Source organism: Muscardinus avellanarius, assembly GCF_963383645.1.
Source record: "Muscardinus avellanarius genome assembly, chromosome: 1".
NCBI classification, from domain to species: Eukaryota; Metazoa; Chordata; class Mammalia; order Rodentia; family Gliridae; genus Muscardinus; species Muscardinus avellanarius.
Window position 1 is genome coordinate 162739406 of NC_137786.1, and position 21647 is coordinate 162761052.

Consider the following 21647-nt stretch of genomic DNA (forward strand, 5'->3'; position numbering starts at 1 on the left):
TTTTCCTTCTCAAGCATAGTGTCCATGAAAACTTAGTCTAGACTATTAATTTGTTAGAGCATATTTAAATACTTAAAATTTTCTCCTGATGTTAGACCATTCTTACCACAATTCTTCTCTTTCTTAACTTTAACATTTGTTTAAAAAGACAGGAAGAGAAAGCTGCATTGTAGGGACTTTTGGGACATATTTTAGAGACAAGTGTGAATGGATAATTGAGATGATCTGTTATATATGATTAGGTGTAAGAACCTAATAAGGGTCAGACTTGCACAGGGGATGAAGCACATCACCCTTTCCGATGCATAGCTTTTCTTTTGAATCAATTTTATAATGAAAACTGGCAAATATTCAAGTGTTTGGTCATCTGTGTCACAACTATATATTTAGATTTATAAAATTTTTTTCTTTCTGCCTACAGATTCTACTTGTCACTCATAAAGAATATCATGGTTTTCATTTTAGAAACATAATTTAGTTTTGCTTGCAGTTTTGGTCATTGAAAACATGTTTTTATTTGAGCCTCAAGCATTAGAAGAAAAACAGAAGGAGGAAAAAGCAGAAAATCAAAACCTTATGTATGAGTCAATGTGTCTCTTTTTTGGTTTACATGAATTAATTAGAAGAAATAAAGAGCTTTTTATTACTATTCTTTTCTACAGCAAAATGTTTTGTTGAAGCTTTAGAATATTTAAAAATGCTTTTGAAAGTCTAGTTTACAGCAAGATATGCTGGTGTATGTCTGGAGTCCTAATACTTGGGAGGCTGAGACAGAAGGATCACAGACATGAGACCAGCACCTAAGTGAGACCCTCAGTAACTTAATGAAAATCTGTTTATAAATTTTTAAAAAAGCACTAGGGTGTAGCTCACAGGTAGAATGCCCCTGACTTCAATACTCAGAACAATAACAATGAAACAATTTAAGTCTAATTTACAAGGATATAAAAAGATTTCTTATAGACTAAGACATTATATTAAGACAACTTAGTATAATTAATACTTCCAAAAACATTCTTCTACTTGGCTTAAAACACCATCATCTCATGTTTTTCTGCATGAAGTCTCTATGAGTGATGTTGGTGTAACTAAGATAAAATACTTAAAATCACAAATTTGCTAGCTCTATCTTAGAGACTTTCTGGAAGAGACATGGTGATGTGTTTTTCTTATATTCCTTAGTCAGTACCTTTGAAGATACTGTTTTTTCTCTATTGAATATCTCTTCATACTTGAGCATACCTTCTCACTATCACCTAATGTTTGCTTGGAAATAGCTCTTTCCATTTTGTTCACCTGTTCAATGGTTGCTCATCCTTAAAATCACAGCTGAGAGAATGTGATTCTTTTATGACATGGCATAGTTTACTTCCTTAAGTATATTGCCTTTTCCACTTAAAAGTGCCCTGCTCCATGGTGAAACAGGACTGCCATGGTTATGAGAGAGTATAAGAGAACTAAGGCAAATTTTTCCATCAATATAAATAATTTGAGTCACCCCAAATCATCAAGTAAGCACCTTTTACTTGGCCCCTTTTATATAATTTTATGAAAAAAATTACTGTGCTAGCCAGCAAGAGCCACTCATTTCTGAAGTAATCTGCTTAGATATAGAATTTAGAGTCAAGACTTCTGAAATATTAGGCTAGAGTTCCTAGGACATCTGGTCAACCCCACTAATAGGAGAAGATGAGAGAGAACAGTGGCATTTAAAGACGGTCATTGAATAGCTGATGCAGTTTTCTACAAATAGACTCAATTTAGTTTTGTATTATACAAATAACTAAAACTTCTTCACAGCCATCTTTGAATACTCTCAGGTACAATGAGTGGGAAAAACTAAGTTCCTGATGCATGTTTTGCACTTTTCTGGTGGTAAAGAATATTTAATTTTTTTTAATTGGTGCACTATAGTCATACATCTTAATGGAGTACAAGATGCTAGAGACATACATGCACACATCACCCATTTAGCCCTTCAATTATTTCTACCCTGTTCCCTCCCTCCTTCTCATGTTTGGCTTATTTATTGACTTTGATATTTTTGTGAATATACATCATGTACATTAGGGAGTTTCTCTTTTTTCTCCTTCCATCCCTTTCAGTTAGGTCACCTTCTTTGCTCATCTAGAGTTTTGCCTTCAGGAATATTAATATTATAGTTAACAGATTTCTTGGATTATGGTGTTTTCTGTATTGCATAGTCTTCACTTTCTGGGTTTAAATAATTTTTAATGTAATTTAAAATAGAAATGTTTCATAAAAGATAAAACCCAAGAAGTAAAAGTAACAAACTATGATAGATTTTCTACATAGAAATTATAAAATATATTTCAATTAAAAATTTATAAAATAAGATGAGCTTAATAGTTTGGATCATCCAAATATTTATCTAAAAATGCCTACACAATACATATTTTCAAATCTGATAGTGCCATATATGATGAGAGTAAAATACACAATATTAATATTCAATTAGAAAAATCTATGTAAACAAACGTGATTATATTTCTAGTTATGTTACAAGAAGTAAAATAGTGAATAAATAAAGTGTATATCTGACCACCGTGGTTATGGGAGTAAATGATTTCTCAAGTTCATGTAGAAATGACAGTATATTGTAATTATTTATTTTAATGGCTATTAAGTAATTTAATTTGCATATATCAAAAGTAATAGAAATAAGTCTTAACTGTAAGATTTTTTTCATTGATCTGAAATGAAATATATACTGCTGCATGAATTATGAACTCTAGTCATTTAATACTTTGGGGAGATAGAAAAATGAATTATTTAGATAAAAGAGGTAAGTCCATAGGAATATTAACATTTTTAACTTATTCTTGTTAGTTTACAAATGAGATTCAGAGATTAGAGTTTTGCCTTCAAGAAGCAATAGGGCCATTAACTTAGAACTTTTGGACTGTTGGCTAGGTGGTTTGGGACTTTTGTTACAATTTCAAATGACTGAAGTCAACCATTTCACTGCATCTAAGTCTTTCCACTTTCTAAGTGTTTTTCTCTAAAATGAATTTTCCAGTCAAATAAATTTTGAGAAAATATTTGAGTTTACTGGATTTCTTAACTTTAAACACTTTTCATGAGTTCCTGTACAAAGGCAACCTGTTTCTACTGTGCTGAGAGTTCTGTTATTTACCAGTGATCCCAAACCTGTGTCTTTTCAAGGAATAAGTATGATATTTTGAGTAAGAGATTAATATAGCAAGAAATTACTGTTCAAATGATATACTTCAGAAACTACAGCTTTAAACATAGCCATTATTTTCAGGTTTCCTTCTGAGGTAACTTGGACAGTTTTATTCCCTAATTTTTGAATGGAAAAATAATTGTGATATTGTCTATGTACTTGAAAAAGTAATCAGCAATAAAAAACTATGAACTATTGAAAAACTATGAATATAGGTAAGTCACATACTAGATTGAATAGAAAATACTCAATCATCATGCCTCATCTCCAAAATACAAACTGTGTGTAATTATTTTTAATAAGACTCTAGAAAATTCACACCATTCTCAGCAAATCAGTCACTAATATAACCACAAGGAACTCTTACATATAAACATAGGACGTTACGTGGCATATCCAGGGACTCTAACATTTGGTTATTCGTTTTGTCAAATAAGATTTTTTTAAAATTACTTTAACCTGAAGGTACCTGCTCCCTCTTTTTGCCCTTCAAATTTATTGAGTTATATTTGAGGTTTACTAGTTACACATATATGTAAAATATGCAGATTGGTTGGCTTTAATATATATTACATCAGACCATCACCAAAATCAGTGAATATTTCTACTATCCCAATTTTTGTGCCCCTTAATAAAGCATCAAATACTTTACTCCTCTTAGCAACTGATTTTTCAAGAATGATGTGAATTTTTAGACTTCTATAAAAATAAACACACAGCTTGTACTTTGAGGATGGTGAGGCAGTCTGACATTTTTCTCCCAATCTAGCAATGTGACTTACCTATATTCATATTTTCCACTTTGGATTTTATTACTGATTGACTTTCTAGGTATACAGATAATATCACAACTTTTTATCCATTCCTATGTTGATGGGAATCGGAGTTATTTATATGGTCTATTATAAGTAAAGCAGCTGTGAGCATTGTCAAACAAATTCCTGTATGGCAATGTTTATGTCTTTGTTTAAAGGAAATAGTTGAAAGTATAATAGCCAGGTCATTTTTAGGCATGTTATTTTTTTTTAAAACAGTATGTTTTCTGTACGATTAGTCCTTTAGCATGAGCTAGATTTGGTATCTTGCTAGGAAGGAAGCCCTCTCAATTGGAGGAAGCGGGAAGGTGATAGGAAAAGGAGCATCTAGGAGGACTGTGCAGAGGAAATGTGGTTGGGATTAAAGTATATCAGGGAAGGCGTGTTTTATTAGGTTTCTAAATCTGTGTATTGAGAAAAGTGAAAAGAAAGTATACACATGTTAAAATCTGAAGTCTAACTCCCTAATTTTCCATGAGTTCCAGTACAAAGGCAACCTGTTTCTACTGTGCCAGAGTTCTATTATTTCCCAGTGATTCCAAACCCGTTGAAATCCTAATGATGCACACCTGTATTGATCTTTCTTTCACTGTGCCCAGCTTGTCTGTTTCTGTGAATGACTCACAGTCCATGATAGCACTTCTGTTCTATACATAATACCTTAACCAGAAGAGCAGTAAAGAATTGTACCAACAGCTCTTTGTGGCAGAATTTAAGAGCCTCTTAGAGTAGGCATTTAGTATTTACATTGCTTATATGATTTTAATAGTTAATATATGTAACATAAACAGATATGATATTTAATTAGTAATAAGACAGAAAGAAAAGAACCTGTGGAGATCCTAGCTGTTTTAAACATATCAGTTGTTCATTTTTGACTTGCTATATAGTGTAATGCTAAATTTATGGCATTTAACCTTTTTTTTACAAGCCTGTACATTTTCTTCTTTCTTTAAAAACAAACATATTATACCAGAAATCACTAATTTTTAGCACGTTCTCAATACTAAAAAGAACTATCTCTGCAAGTGCTCTTAAAGCACAAGGACATTTTTTCTTGAAATCTATAATTTTTATTCCTTATTTTTTCTTTTTTATTAAAGCTGTAAGTTTCTTTACTAATGTTTTTTCTTTATAATTATTCTAGGTAGTGAAGTCCAAACTCAGTTATTTTCAATTAAAAATGAGGGAGTCTCTAGTGTTATAAAAGGGAAGAGGGGACAGTAAGGGAGATTTAGTACTATGGTGGACAAAATCAAAATAACGGGGGTCCTGAATAGCAATACTGTTCCCTGGCTTTAATTATTGGCATTTTGGTATCATATATACTTTTACAACTATGTATATCTTCACCACACTCATTGGAGTATTGGTAGACACAAAAATGGATGCTTCTGTTAGAGGAAGCATCTTGAAATTGTACTGCCTTTGCAAAGGCTTGCTGTAGAGGGACAGCACATGCAGGTATGCAATAGGAATTTGGTTTTCCATGGCACAGCATAGTACTTTGAATTTTAGGGAAATAATTTTTGTATTTTTTTCTCAGTATGACTTTAGTTAATACACCCTTCTGCACATTTTTACAGTTCCTGGCCTGACGGGGGTCTGCATGGTAGTTGTGCTATTCCTTATGGTTACAGCTTCTACATATGCAATAAGGTGAGTGACACAGTCACTGTTTTGTTATTTACTTGTCCATATTATTTATATTTTTCTTCAGATTATATATCTATATCTATATCTAAGCATTGCCTTGATTAAACAAAGTATTTATCCAATAAAATTTAGTGGCTAATGGACAATTCCAGGTACCTAGGACCATAGTAGAGATATTTCTATATATTATTTCTGGTTTCTGAAAACTTTTTTCGATGACCAAAGAAATTGAAGAATGTTCATATTATCCTTCTGAGAATGGTTTCTCTATGGGACACAGGATTGAATTCAGGTGCATATACTTGAACTTTGGAACTCCTGAGACTATATGATTTTAAAATATTTTTATAGAGCTGGGCATGGTGGTGCTTGCCTGTAATCCCAGTACTTGGGAGGCTGAAACAGGAGGAACACGGGTTCAAAGATAGTCTTAGCAAAAAATGAGACTCTCATCAACCTAGCAAGACCCTGTTTCAGAAAAACAAAAACAAAAAACAAAAACAAAAAACTAGGCTGAGGGTATAGCTTAAATGTAGTATGTTCCTGGGTTCAATTCCAGTACCAATATATTTTTATCGCTAATTTTTCTGATAGTTGGTTTTGGTGTAAGTGTTCTAAACATATCTTTGGGAGCATGGTTGCTTGACATCTGCTAAAAGAACTGGAAATACCTGTGTTCATGTTGATTTTTCTAACTAATAGATTTTTAGTAATTTCAGATTTATATTATGAGGAGCACTTTCAAGTGTTCTTTCAGACGATACATTATCTGTTTTAGAATATTTATACAACCTTACAGTTTTGAAAAAAATTAATTATGCAAAAAGAGATGTATTACATACATTTCTTTTATTTCCCCAAACCTTCAGTCTATTTGCTGAAATATAAAATTTAATGGGACACTCTATTTGCTAATATATAAAATTTAATGAAAACACACATAAACATATATATGCTTTAAAAATAATCTCCCCAAATATACTCAAATGAGTTTATCCTAACACTTCTAAAGATACCAACTGATATCCATACATACAACCAAAAATCTCAGAAGTAAATTTAAGGATTAGCACTAGAAGCTATCTCCTATCTGTCTGTCTATCTATCTATCTATCTATATTTATTTATTTATTTATTTATTTATTTATTTATTTATTTTTGTGGTACCGTACTGGAGATTGGAACCAGAGGCATTCTACCTCCGAGCTACACTCCCATCCAGATTTTATTTCTTATTTGAAAGCAGGCTTTGAGGAGGCTGATGAGAGCCTTGCTAAATTGCTGAGGCTGGCTTTGCAACTGTGAACCTTCTGTCTTAGCCTCCCAAGTACTGTTATAGGCATGTACCACCACAACTGACTTCTCGTGTTGTTTATTATAGAGTTCAACCTTCTTGTTCTTGCTTATTAATTTTCCTTTTTCTATTTTCACCAAAATAAGCCTTTCTCTCTTACTCACTCTCCTAATCTTTCTTTCCCTTCATTTGTCTATGTACTTTATGTAAATAAGAATACATTATATTATTTTCAATCTTTTTACTTATATTTATATTATAAAATTTTCCACATTAATAAATATATTAATCACTCATTTTAATGATTTTCAATATGTCATTATACAGATATACATTATTTTTCTGGTACCACTCTCTTGGGTGTTTTGAGTAGAGTCCAATTTTTTAAATATTTAATTTTAAAATAAACACTCCCACCTGTATGTTTTTGCATTCTTTTTCAGTGACTTCTAAAGAAAAATTCCTTTATGTAAAAGAGCTAGGTCAGATGGCAAACTTTTACAGCTTTTCATTAGAAAATTTTCTCATGGAAAAACAAATGACTAAACTCATTAATACACCAGGGTGCCAATTTTGTGGGGAGAAATTTCATCTTGTGTAAGATAAGTAATCATTTTAAAAACATTTTTAGTTTTAGGCCTTCTTAACTGAAATTAGGGTATTTGACATTGACTTACAACACTCAATATATTTCGATATTCTGCACCTAGAAAAATATTCTTAGCCAGGTGTGGTGGCACACATCTGTAATTACCAGTACTTTGGGAGGCTGGGGTGGTAGAATCACAGTTTCCAGACCAAGCTCAGCAACTTATCAAGCCTCTCAGCAATGTGGTAAGAATCAGTTTCCAAAATAAATAAATAAATAACGAGGAATAAACTCAGAGGTAGAATGTCCAATCCCCAGTAACAGAGAGAGAGAGAGAGAGAGAGAGAGAGAGAGAGAGAGAGAGAGAGAGAGAGAGAGAGAGAGAAGAGAAGAAGAAGAAGAAGAAGAAGAAGAAGAAGGAGGAGGAGGAGGAGGAGGAGGAGGAGGAGGAGGAGGAGGAGGAGGAGGAGGAGAACTAGAGAGTGTGTGAGTTATGTTAATGGAGCAATAGTTTTGCCAAGTGGAATTCTCACTTGAACCATTAGATTTGTTCTCATAAGCAATTCATTGAGCATTTCCTCATCTTCAATGTTTCTTATTTCTTTATAGAAAATTATAACACCTATTTTACTTTAATCCAAGCTTTATTGTGAAAATAATTAACTTCTTAAATGGATCACAGAGATAATCTTCTTCTACCTTTTTCTTTAGTGGTGAGAAAATGAAACATTAGAGAAATTAGGTGAATAAATATAACCACAATATTTGATATTTGATAGCATAAGATATTCTTCTAATTCTAGGATGGTTCATCATGTATCAATCTATTCAAATGATTAGTATATTTCATTCAGATTAAAAGTAAGATGAGCATTTTTTTACATTTCAATAGATTTTTAAAAGACAGTTATGAAACAAACTTCATTAATTAATATAGTCAGTAAACTGGGAATTAAATGATTTTCTTCATAGGATTAAAAATGAGAAAGCCATAATTGATAGCATAATTAGTAGTAAAACACAGTAGACATGTTCCTAAGATAATCAGAAAAAAGTCTGAAAAGATGGCATTTTTACTTCATTATATTTATGTTTGATAAATAAAACATTTGAAATTACTAATGATATTGTTTATGAGAGCAAATACTATGAATTGACTAAATGTAAAAATAATGGGTATTACTTAAAGAAGGATTCTAAAATTCCCAGAGGAAGTATTAGAGTCATCAGGAAGCAATTCTAATATATAAATATTCATCCTATGTATATGAAATAAAATAATTTAGTCTTTGTACTATCAAACTTTCAATAGTTTGTACTTATCATTCATTTTCTTTTCAAACTCTTTCCACTCTTCCAGAGAAATAACATAATAATGTGTAGTTCTTAAGTTCTGGTGTCCAAAAAAATAAATAATAACTCTGATCATTTATTTAATTTTTCATTTGAATTTTTGTTGAAAAACTCTCAAAATATGTATTGAATTAGAAATGTTATTTGTTTTACAAATCATTTCAAAATGGAAAATATTGCTAAAAGGAAGAGAAAAAGTACAAATTCACAGGCTACTCACTCATTAGTTGTACATTATAACTTTAAATATATATTTTAATTCTTTCTATATGTCTTTAGCTGAAAAAAATAACCTTCAAAGTGATAAAACTATGGTTTTTATTTATAATTTTTGTTGGTTTTCTTTGTATGGTATGATAATACTTTGGTCATAATAGGTTAACCTCATATAAACTCATATATTAGATTGTGATATATGTTTGACACAATACTTACTCTTCTTAATGAGACAGAATGTGAAATAGGTTTGAAGCAAATTCATTTTTTTTTATTTTTTCAGAGTTTCTAACTATGATATCTTCTGGTATACTCATAACCTCTTCTTTATCTTCTACATGCTACTGATGTTGCATGTCTCAGGGTAAGTTTAAAGACGTATTTTCTTAACACAAAGCCATGCATACCTAAGAATGGGCTAATGAAATCCAACCCTACAGGTATTTTCGTGAGAAGTGTAAAGTATTTGGTGACTTGGAATTAAGGAAAGTGTCAAGAATGGAAGATGTAGTTCTATTTTTAACATAGAATATTTTAGTGACATTGTTATAAAGGTATATTAAAACTGAATGCTAGAATTACTTCTCTCACAATGTCATAATTTTAAAAACTCCTATAGATACATCCTAATGTTCTCTCTGTGAGAGAAATAAAGAACTTTAAGATTTTTTAGTGCATGTATTTTTAGAAACTGTCTTTCTACTGCAAAATTTGTAACAATGAAGTTATCAGTTTAGAGTTTAAAAGGGCCCAGAATCAGTAGTAGTAGAAAAGAAAATCAAATATTCACAATGGTAAAGATAAAGATATATTAAAAATGCAAGAAAAAAAATCACAAAATGTTTTAAAAAATGTCCTAAACTTAAAAAAAATATATATACCCCAAGTATTCTGAAATGTGTGTGTATCCAAGCACACTCTTGTAATCCAAACATTTGGGAGGCTGAGACAGGAGGATTGCAGGTTCACAGACAGTCTCAGTTAGTGAGGCCCTTTGCAGCTCAGTGAGACCCTGTTTCAAAATGAAGAATAAAAAAAAATAGGGCTGGGGGGTGTAGATTCAAAGTAGAATGCCCTGAGTTTCATCTCCAGTACCACAGAAAAGTTATTTTTCCATTTTTTATAAGTTAAATGCATATCTATATCTTTCACTTTTTCAGAATAAGGGTCATATACAGGTGAATATGTGTACAAAAATAACAAGAAGGCATCTATGAATATATTTCATACAATCTATTATTAAACTGAATTAATAGTTCTTATTATCAATGTACATGAAAAGAGGTATTGTTATTGTGTAATCTGTCATATTGAGCATATGTACAATACAATAAGCATTCAATAGTGCAAATTTTTCCTATGAAATTTGACTTTGAATAAAGCAACATTACTTATATTTCTAGTGTGGGTATAACTGCAAATAAATATTCTAACTCTCTCAAAGTAGTAAATGTTCTTTTTTATTGATAAAGGGTCAGTCTATTTGTAACTCCTTTTTTTCATTGAATCATCTTAGTCATACATCTTAGTGGGGTACAAAATGGTAGAGGTATACGTGCACACATCACTCATTTAGCTCTTCCTCAGTTCCTACCCCATTCCCTCCTCCCTTTCTCCTTCTCATGTTTGGCTTACTGATTGATTTTGATATGTTTGTGAATGTAGATCATGTTATTGAATTGTCTTTTATGCTACTGTTTCAAACTTAAACAATCATAGCTTTTGAAATGCCTAGATAGAGCCTGGCATGGTGGCGCATGCTTGTAATCCCAGCACTTGGGAGGCTGAGACAGGAGGATCGCACAGCTTCGAAGCCAGCCTCAGCAACTTAGTGAGGCTCTCAGCAACTTAGTGAGACTCTGTTTACAAATAAAGTATAAAAATATAGGTCTAGGATTATAGGCTAGTGGTAGAAAAGCCCCTGAGTTCCATCCCCAGTACTACACACACACACACACACACACACACACACACACACACAAATATGTGTGTGTGTGTGTGTGTGTGTATATATATATATATATATATATATATATATATATATATATATATATATATATTTCATTCTCCAGCCTTTGGATAAAATAAAGTGGAGGTATTCAGAGCAATCTTCTTGGCTTTATATGTAGATTTCTATTAAAGAGCATGCTTTAGGTTTGAACAGAGAATCACTATTTATGGGGCAGTCACTCTTCTATGCATCAATGTGCTAAATACCAAAAGTATAGGGCACCAACATATTATATGGCCTCTAGTATTGATAATTTATTTAAAATTAAAAAATAATCAACTGAAAGAGCTATAGCCAGTTATAAGACTGTTCATTTAAAAAGGTAAACATGATTTATTTATAAGATTTTTAGTAATTTGGAAAATTGAAATAGTGTGGACTAGATTTTTTTTTTGTGTGTGGGTCTGGGGATGGAACCTAGCGGCATTTGACCTCTGAGCTATACCCCCTGCCCTGATTTTTATTCTTTATTTTGAAACAGCGTCTGCTTTGAAGAGAGCCTCACTAAGTAGCTGAGGCTGACTGCGAACTGCAGTCCTCTGGTCTCAGCCTCCCAAATGCTGAAATTACAAGTGTGTACCACCACGCCCGGCTTAGAATTTTAAAAAATATAAGAATTTAAAGATGAGGTAATTAGATATGGCTGACTGGGTTTTCTACTTGGGTAGACTTCTGCAATAAAATTAGTGGTTACTTCGTGTGATTTTATGAAATTTTATTATCCTGGAATCTTAAAAGATATTTTGAACCTGCCTCTTTTTTTAGTATAGAGAAACTTTTCTTTCTTTTCTTTTCTTTTTAATTGACAAATAATCGTGTCTATATGCATTGAGTATGATGTGATGTTTTGATATATGTGTACATTGTGCTATAGTCAAATCAGGTGAACTAGTATATCCATCACCTCAAAAATATTGCTTTTCAATCTTTTCTCTGCCTACAAAGTGAACACCTAATTCTGAAGAAGCCCTTTCTGACTTTGCAAAGTCCTAATTCTCATAAACTTCTTTGTTTTCCAATCCGGCATTCATTTCACTGTAGCATCTCTCCAGTGACTTTACAGTGTGTGACTCTGAAGGCCCTGGAAATTGAGTCTCTCCCCCTGTCTAAATTCTGAGCATTTGTTCCTTGCATGATAATATTTCAAATCACATCATTATTACAAACTTTCTCCTCTGGATATATTAACAGTATTAATTGAGTTCTTATCTTTCACCATCCTAATGATTAATCTTATTAAATCCTCCCAGCAGCCCTGTGAAGTATTCATTATCATTCTCACCCAGCTGGGGGAATAGTAGGGGTGAGAGGAGGGAGAACTTCTGAAGGTCATGGCTAGAGAGTAGAGGACTGTGGGCTTCAACTCAGGCACCAGAAAACAGAACACAAATTTCTAACCACTAAATTATGCCTGCTCTGGTTTGGTGTGACTTTTCTGTTCTTAAAGTGTGTGAGGTGATACTGGAAAAGTGGATATCTCATTTTCTTCACTTTCTGCCTCAGTCAACATGCCCACTGGCTTTAGCTCAGTAGTGTTGTGTGGGCATACATTGAATTTTATCTTCATATATGAAGAGAGAGAGAGAGAGAGAGAGAGAGAGAGAGAGAGAGAGAGAGAGAGAGAGAGATTATCATGCGATGCTTCTACAAAAGATAGAAAGGTCTTCCTTTAAACAAATGTATGGCAATGAGAACAAATTTATAGTGGAAATAATGTCCTGTAGCAGCTCTGCTGGACTCCTTGGACCATTTTGTTTTTCGGGCAGGAGGATGGAACCCAGAGGCATTTGATCTCTGAGCTACACGCCCTGCCCAATTTTTTAGTCTTTATTTTGAAACAGGGTCTCACTGAGTTGCAGAGGGCCTCACTAAGTAGCTGAAGCTGTCCACAATCTGTGATCATCTGGTCTCAGCCTCCCGAATGCTAGGATTACAAGCGTGTGCCACCACGCCCGGCTTGGACCATTTTTTAAATACACGATTGATACTGAATTATTCTTTTAAAGTATTCTCTGCCAATGAGTATGACTTGTTGGAAAGTCATAATCATGGATCATAATATATAGCGTACTCAAGTCATGTTTCCTAGGGAATGTAAAGGAATGGTTTTCTATGTGTGTGTTTCTAAAAATGCTCTTTAAACCAAGGCATATGATGAGTGGTCTTAGTCTCCGGTGGCTTTTATGAACACCAGCCAGTGTCTGCTTCACGGTTCAGGCATAAGAAGTTAACCCAGGCTAGACAAATATTTGTGAGGATAAGTTTATTGTATTGACTTGAAATATTCTCCCTCTATTAACCCCTCAAAAATAAAAAAAAATACAGATATACTGTTAGGACATAGGGTTATGTATATAAAATATTGAAAGGGCAAATTTGCTGATTCTTGTGTATTATGTTTGTTTTATGTTTTTTATTTTAATATACTTTTATTGGTGCCTGTTAATCACATATGATAGTGACCTTTAGAGTGATAGGGACATAAATGCACCCAGCACTCTGTGAACTTACCCCCAAGATATATTATACTGTCATTAAAAAAAACTATTGGTGCATTGTATTATACATGATGGTGAGAGTCGTAAAGATATATTCCTACATCCATATACATTGATAATATTATCTGGTCTGTTTCCTTCCCCATAGCTCCAGTTTCTTTTCCTCCTCCCTCCCCATAGGTGATAGAAAGATTCATAGTGACATATGCCTGCTGTCGGTAATAAGCCACTTTCACTGAGGCTACTTTTTACCCCCACTGATGTGAAAAAAGGAAAGTCTTGGTAACCTTCATGATGTTTGGTGGGAGCCAGTGCTTGCTTTTCTTAGAAAGTCAAATGAGAACTTGAATGCAGATAAGGAAAAGAAAAGCCAGAATCTGTGTGTTAACCAATCTGCTCTAGCCCAGGAAGCTTTTGCTTTCCTATCATTTCTTTTTAGTTTCCCATTCATTGCTTCTAACGTTGACTATGTAATTTAATTTCAATCTAGAAACTTTTGAGAATGAAGGTAGATGCTGTTGATAACTAAGCAGCAGATGTGAGTAAACCAAGATGTATGGTTACTATGCCCATCTCAGACATTGGGAAAAGTTCTCTGGAGGCTGATAGACACTTCTAAATGTAAATAGAGTGCCAGAATCACAGAAGGAGTTGTTGGCTCCCATAGGGATCTCTCCTTGGGTACGTAGGAGCCAGAACCTGAAAACACAATTCTCCCAGCTTTCTGTAAACAGGGCCTCATTTTTATAGACACTTTAGACAAAGAATCATAAAAGTTAATCAAACACAGAAGCCAGTTGTCACAGGTTAAAATAAAGAAGTTTAGTGAGGCAGGCATGTAACAAGCTCGGAGGAAGGAGGCATTAGACGTTACTAGGTGGAGAAGACATCTAAGACTGTACCTCAGAGATTACACCAGGTCCCGTGTGTGTGTGTGTGTGTGTGTGTGTGTGTGTGTGTTTGTGTGTGTGTGTTAACATTTACAGTAGTGGAGATTGAACCCAGGGTCATTCTGCCTCTGAGCTATACCCCAAGCCCTATTTTTTTATTCTTTATTTTGAAACAGGGTCTCACTAATTTTTCGAGGACCTCACTAAGTAGCTGAGGATGGCAGTGAACCTGTGTGATCCTCCTGTCTCAGTCTCCCAAGTGCTGGGATTACAAGTGTGCACCACCATGTCCGGCAGATACCAGATCCCTTGGGCTATGTTCACTTGTGTATAAATCCTACCCAGCCAAATACCATGTATTTAAATTGAGCTGATTCAAGATGATAATCTTAATGTATATTTTAAGATATCCCTCAACAGGTTTGGGTATTCATGATAGTGGCTAAATCGTTTGTAAAGTATTTGTCATTCTTACATGTGATTTATTCTGATATCTTCTGAATGTCTGATTTTTAATGGACCCAATGTACTTATTATCAGTCACAAAAATATCACTTCTTCCATATAGTATGGGTTAACTTGGATTCATAATCTCCTAGGAATCATTAAGTGGGTTCAGTGGAGGCATCACTTCCTAAACACACACACATACACACACACACACACACACACACACACACACACACACATACACCACAAATATCTATACATGTGTGTAGCTTGAAGGCACATGTATGAGAGGTTTTCTCAGTTTCTATTAGATTTCCCAAAGAATGGGATATCCTAAAAAGTTAAGCTGTCACTGAACAGTTTAACTGAAGACTTTTAAAGCCAGATTTTAACTAGGAACCTGTAATATCTTTATATATTTAATATCTTTATATATTTAATATCTCATATTTAATTTTGTCCAGAGTTAAAAACAATGGATTGTGGAGAAAATAAAAACAACTGGGGCAACTTTTCTTTTCATACAAAGGCTCCTGGAAGGAGAATTTAACATAGTGAACCACTTTAACAATTGCATTCTTATTCTAAAGGTTATAATAAAACTATTTGCGTGTTTATTCCCTATATAATTCTCTCCATTTTATTAGTTAATTTAGTAAGAAATTAGGTCAGTGGAATTAATTATGGAAATATCTTGTGCCTCATTATAAAATTAACTTTTGCTTTCAAATATCTACCCGAGAACACAAAGAAGATTCATTAATTTCATTTGCTTTTAGATTAGTAAGGGAATTAGTGAGTGAAAGATTCCTAGCTAAAGTTTATTCTAACAACAGGTTATCAATATCTTTAAAAGTTTATTAAAACCTCAGAATGCTACATGAAACTTAGATTAAAAAGAAGGATGGGAATTTTAGAGAAAGAAGAAGGAGGAGGAAGAAGATGAGGAAGAAAAGGAAGACAAGGAGAAGGGGGAGGAGGGGAAGGAGCAGAAGTCTGCATTTAAGTTTCTTGAAGCTGGGCATGGTGGCGCACACTTGTAATCCCAGCATTTGGGAAGCTGAGACCGGAGGATCATGGTTTGCGGACAACCTCAGCTACTTAGTGAGACCCTCTGCAACTCAGTGAGATCCAGTTTCAAAATAAAGAATAAAAAATAGGGCAGGGGGTGTGGCTCGGAGGTCGAATGCCCCTGGGTTCCAATCCCAGACCCGCAAAGAAAAAAAAAAAAAATTCTTGAAAATATCTAGGGGGAAGTGAGGTTCACAAGAACACCATCTATCAAGAAGGATAGAATCTCATGTAATTTCCCATTCATAGGATTTTTGTTTTAATTTAAAATGTGATTTTTCTATATAATAAGTACAGAATAAGGTTTTTGGCTTATTTACATTTGCTAATATATTTTCATCTAAGCCTGATAGAGGTGAAGATTGAGACTATGTGGTATTTTTCCTATATAAATGATCTGTACTTCTATAGCTTGTGTATATAGATATAGATATTGTTTATAGATATAGTATGTACAGAACATTTTCATAAATATAAAATCATTTTTGCTATAAGCTAGATGTATTAATGAGTTTTTAATCTTACCAAGTTGTGAATTTATTTTCTCTACACTTTGGGAGTAGAAATATCAAGCTTTAGACCAAATACTTTTCTACATTATTTTCATCTCAATTTTTTTCCTGATAGTTCTTTTATATACTAACAAAGAGAAAGGGCTGGCATCAGGAAGTTTATGATGTGTGTAACTACACTGAACCCTGATCCCAAAATGGCCATGTCACTGTGTAATGTTCTGTGGTCATCATTTCATAAGATGGTATTGAAATCAGGGGCATTCTACCTATGGATTATATCCCAGGCCCTATTTATTTTTTTTCTATTTGGAAACAGGGTCTTTCTAGGTTGCTGGAGTCCTCACTAAATTGCTGAGGCTATTAACTGGCTAGAAATTGACTAGGTAGGAGAAGAGAAAAGATATACTTCTTAGAAGATAAAAGATATTTTCAGAACATTAGTGTTTCTATGAAATGTTGAATAAAATTTTTATCTTCCATGGCCATTTTAGTAAAGCTTGCAAGTAAAGGAATACTAAGAAATAACGAGTGCTTCCATATTTAAAGAGGTCAAAGGCTTTTCCTTTATATACTTGTAAAGTAGAGTGGAACAGGTATATATCTTGTTTTCAGACGAGGAGATAGTAAAATACTGTATATCGCTTCATGTACTCAGTAGATTCCTAGTTTTGATCCTAACTTCTTGCACTCTGAGGTTTTATTTGCCAGCTTTTTGTCCTGTAGCAGGGCCAGCTACTTGCTCTGCAGAGCCCATAACACAATGAACATGCAGGTTCTCCTGGTCAAAAATTACTAATCATATTTGGGAGGCTGAGAAAGTAGGATCACAGGCTACAGGCTAACCTCGTCAATTTAATGAGCACTTCAGCAACTTAGACCCTGTCTCCAAATAAAAAAAAAAAAACAAAATAGGATCTGGGATATACTTCAGAGGTAGAATGCCCCTGATTTCAATCCCATCATATGGGAGGATAATAACAGAGCATTCACACAGTGACATGGTCTTTGTGAGAGCAGGTTTTGATGTAGTTGCACACATCTTAAAATTCCTGATGCCAGCTCTCTCTCATAAGCTTGGTAAAAACTCGGCACAATTTCTTCTCATCCTGTAGGATAAGACTCTCCTGAGTTAGTGGCAAAAGGCCAGCAAAGAATGCAAAGGCCCTTGCTGTACCAGGCAAATAATATGGGGATGGAGATAAAAGCTTTGGTTAGGTGAGTATCCAGAGGTTCAGAGACCTCTGAGGTACTCTGCACCCCTAACTTAGGAAAACATTGTACTTTCACATGCCCCCAACAGGTAGGCTTAACTCACTTAACAGCTGTTTTCTTAGGGTAGTGTTGCTCAGGGAATAGCAGAGATTTTAGGTGGTGGAAGCGGTACTAGCCAGTGAAGGGAGATGCTGTACGTTGCTGACTGCCTCAGAGTTATCTTCCTGCAAATGTGAATGTATGTACATAGCTTATTTTACAAAACTCTATTTACTGAGATCTAGACATGTTTTTCAATAGAAAATATGGGTTTTGAATAGAAAATAGAAAGTAAGTTATAAAATAAATGTTTGTTAAATCCAGATGACTCACTAACCATGTGTTTAAACAATAACTACACCAAAAATTATATATATATATATATATATATATATAGTCATTCACTTTGTAATTCAATGAACATTTAATAAACACTTGCTATAGGATGTGGAGATCAGTAGAGTGGGACAACCCCTTGACATTCAGGAGTGCATGTTTTAGTGGTTTGTACAGAAAATAAAAAGATGTGATAAATTTTAAAATAGAGAATTTGGTTTTATTTCCATTGTAAGCTTATTCATATACTTTCAGCAAAGTAGAAAGAGCTATCAGAAAAAAAAGTTTTACTTATGCTGTAGAGAAAAAAATTATATTATAGAATCTGAGAAATAAAATACAAAAAATAAATAAAGTAAATAAAGAGAAAGGAATTTTGTTTTTCTCCTTAAAATGATAAAAAGTGCTAGAAGCATAAAGATCACATAACATTGCATTTGTTAGAAATTTTAAGAATGAAATTAAAGTAGGTGTGGTGGCATTGTCATTTTGACCGTTGTGTTTTCTAATATTAACTTTTTGTCATAAAAGAGTTTTATGATTTGTATATTGTAATCCAGTAGTTTTCATTCAGTGTACTATATTCTTTTCTATGACCTTGTCATATCAAGGCATTACAAACACACAAATAAAAATTAAAACAAAATAAAAGCTGATACAGGAGGATCATAGATTCAAAGCTCAGCCTCAGCAACTTAGGCTCTCAGCAACTTAGTGAGTCCCTGTTTAAAAAAAATAGAGCTGAAGATGTAGCACAGAAATAGTATGGAATGTTGAAAACATGTGTAAAACCCTCATGAAGAGCTGGGAGACTGAGACAGTGAGATCACAGGTTCAAAGCCAGGGGACCATTATAGAAACTAAGAAGTCTTAGCAGGGAGGTGTTAGCTCAGAAATTAATGCCTCTGGATTTAATTCCCGGTAACACACAAGGAAGGAAGGAAGGAAGGAAGGAAGGAAGGAAGGAAGGAAGGAAGGAAGGAAGGAAGGAAGGAAGGAAAGAAGGAAGGAAGGAAGGAAGGAAGGAAGGAAGGAAGGAGAAGAAAGAAAAGAAAGGAAATTAAAGAAAGAAAAGATGGATCTTTATGAGATAAAAAACAACAGGATTATTTCACAGCCATAAATTTTGGGTTTTGGAGGTACTAGGGACGGAACTCGGGGTCATTGTGCCTCCAAGCTGCACCTTCAGTCTATTTTTATTCCTTTTACTGTTGAAAGAGGGTCTTACCGAGTTGCGAATGGCCTTGCTAAGCAGCTGAAGCTGTCTGCAAACCCCATCCTTCAGTCTCAGCCTCTTGAATGCTGGGATTACAGGTGTGTGCCACCATGCCAGGCTCCCACAACCATGTATTGTTACACGCCATAAAATCCTTTATTTATTATGATAGGAGAGCAATATATCCCACAGATGCTCCAAAATTTATCTTCTGGAACATAATACAATATAACTTAAAAACACAGTCTGTGCCAGGCGTGGTGGCGCACGCTTGTAATCCTCGCGCTTGGGAGGCAGAGACAGGAGGATCGAGCAGGTTTGAAGCCAGCTGCGCGCGCTGGCTTAGGAGACCCTGTTTCCAAATAAAAACGTAAAAATAGGTCTGGGAGTGTAGCCCGGAGGTAGAAGGGCTTCCAGGAAACCCAGTACCACCACACACACACACACACACACACACACACACACACACACACACACACACACACACAGTTTGTACTGGGCGTGGTGGCACACGCTTGTAATCCTCACGCTTGGGAGGCAGAGACGGGAGGATTGTGCAGGAGGATTGTGCAGTTTCGAAGCCAGTTGTGCTGGCTTAAGAGACCCTGTCTCCAAATAAAAATAAGTATAAAATAGGTCTGGGAGTGTAGACTGGAGATAGAAGGGCTTCCAGGAGCCCCAGTACCACCACCTAAAAAAAGAAAAGAGAGGGGAAAAAAAAAAAAAAACAGTCTGTCTTTCCCATCCTCTACTTTTATACTTTTATTATGTGACTGTCTTCACTTGGCAAAATTTTCTATTTGCCATTTATTAGCTTTTCTATTTTTCTATGTTTTTGTTTTAAATTATTTGCCCTTTACTTATGAAAACTACAATACTTATAGAATTTTCCCATTTCTGATTCCTAGCTGTGCTTACTGTACTAAAACAAACTATACGATAATTACTTTTAAAATAAATTTGCAGGAAATGCACAAGCAATCTATTATGGGCAAGAAACTTGCTGAAGGGATTGTGGGGTTTGGCACATAAGACACAATCCCTTCTGTTAATATAGAAATCAACCATGTATCTTTGGTCAGCCTGCTTCCTCATCCTGGAATGCTGTTCCCCTGTTCTGTAACATTGGATTTGGGGCATCCTTCATTTGCCTTCTTCCCTATGAAGTCCTTTCCAGGATTCCATGATCAAAGTTTATCACTCATCTGTAATATTCTCCTGAGGTCATTATATGTCAATGTAGCATTAGTCATTTTGCTTTTTCATTGTTGTTGCTTTCGTGTTTGATTATACCTATTAGATAATGTGTTGTGGCTACTCAATTTAAGTTAGTTACAATAAAATAGTATGAGAAATTCAGTTCTTCTTGTGTCCCAATTATTCCCTGTCTTGCACATACTGGAGAAAACTTATGATCCTTCACTTTCTGTGATTGGCTAATCTCACTTAATATTCTCCAGGTCCATCTGTTTTTTTGGCAAATGACCTAATTTTGTCCTTTTTTTATTTCTGAGTAGAATTCCATTGTATGTACTTTTCATAATTTTGTAATTCATTCATTTGTTGATGGATACCCAGGTTGGTTCTATAGTTTGGCTATTGTGAATTGTGCTGCTGTGAACATGGGTATGCATGTATTCAACCCTTTTGGAAAGATACACAGAAGTGGTATAGCTTGATCATATGCTAGAAGAGATACTTAAAGCTATCTTGAGATACAAAACTCAATTTTTTGGGAGCATGAAGGGTAATTTGAAAAGAATGCATTCTTAGCCAATAAGGACGTAATAATTTTGGAATAAATGAAATGTTAAGTGCTTTTAAAAATAAAAATAAAGTACACTACAAAATTTTTCAGTGATTGACTAAATCTTACTTTTCTTTATGATTTTCTTATACAATAGTGTTGTTATTATTATTATTATCATTAGTAGTAGTAGTAGTAGTAGTAGTAGTAGTAGTAGTAATTTTCTAGTAATAGCCATTGAACCCAGGGGCATTCTACCTCTGAGCTATGCTCCCAGTCCTTTTTATTTTTTATTTGAAATAGGGTCTCGCTAAGTTGTGAGGCTGGCCTGGAGCCTGCAATCCTCCTGTCTAGCACTCCCAAGTATCAGAATTACAAGAGTGCCCCACTGCAACTAGGTAGTAGTGGTCTTGTTGATGCTCTCTGCAATTTGTTATTTACAGATTATTCTCAAGGTCAATATGAAGCCTTTGTTGAAATGAAATTCAAAACACAATACAAAGGTTGTCCTAACATAAACAATGAGAATGT

The 21647-nt window shown here is 34.1% G+C and overlaps 1 protein-coding gene across 2 annotated transcripts in view; it reads left to right on the plus strand.

Annotated features, from left to right (window-relative positions):
• NOX4 (NADPH oxidase 4) overlaps positions 1-21647 on the plus strand; it is a gene marked incomplete at both ends in the record, with an annotated part of 142219 nt that overhangs the window by 41507 nt on the left and 79065 nt on the right. For both annotated transcript variants that reach the window (XM_080689888.1, XM_080689889.1), the window contains 2 exons: positions 5610-5682; positions 9415-9495. In XM_080689888.1, coding sequence (XP_080546014.1) covers positions 5610-5682; positions 9415-9495 — 154 coding nt within the window. The remainder of the gene's footprint in view (positions 1-5609; positions 5683-9414; positions 9496-21647) is intronic.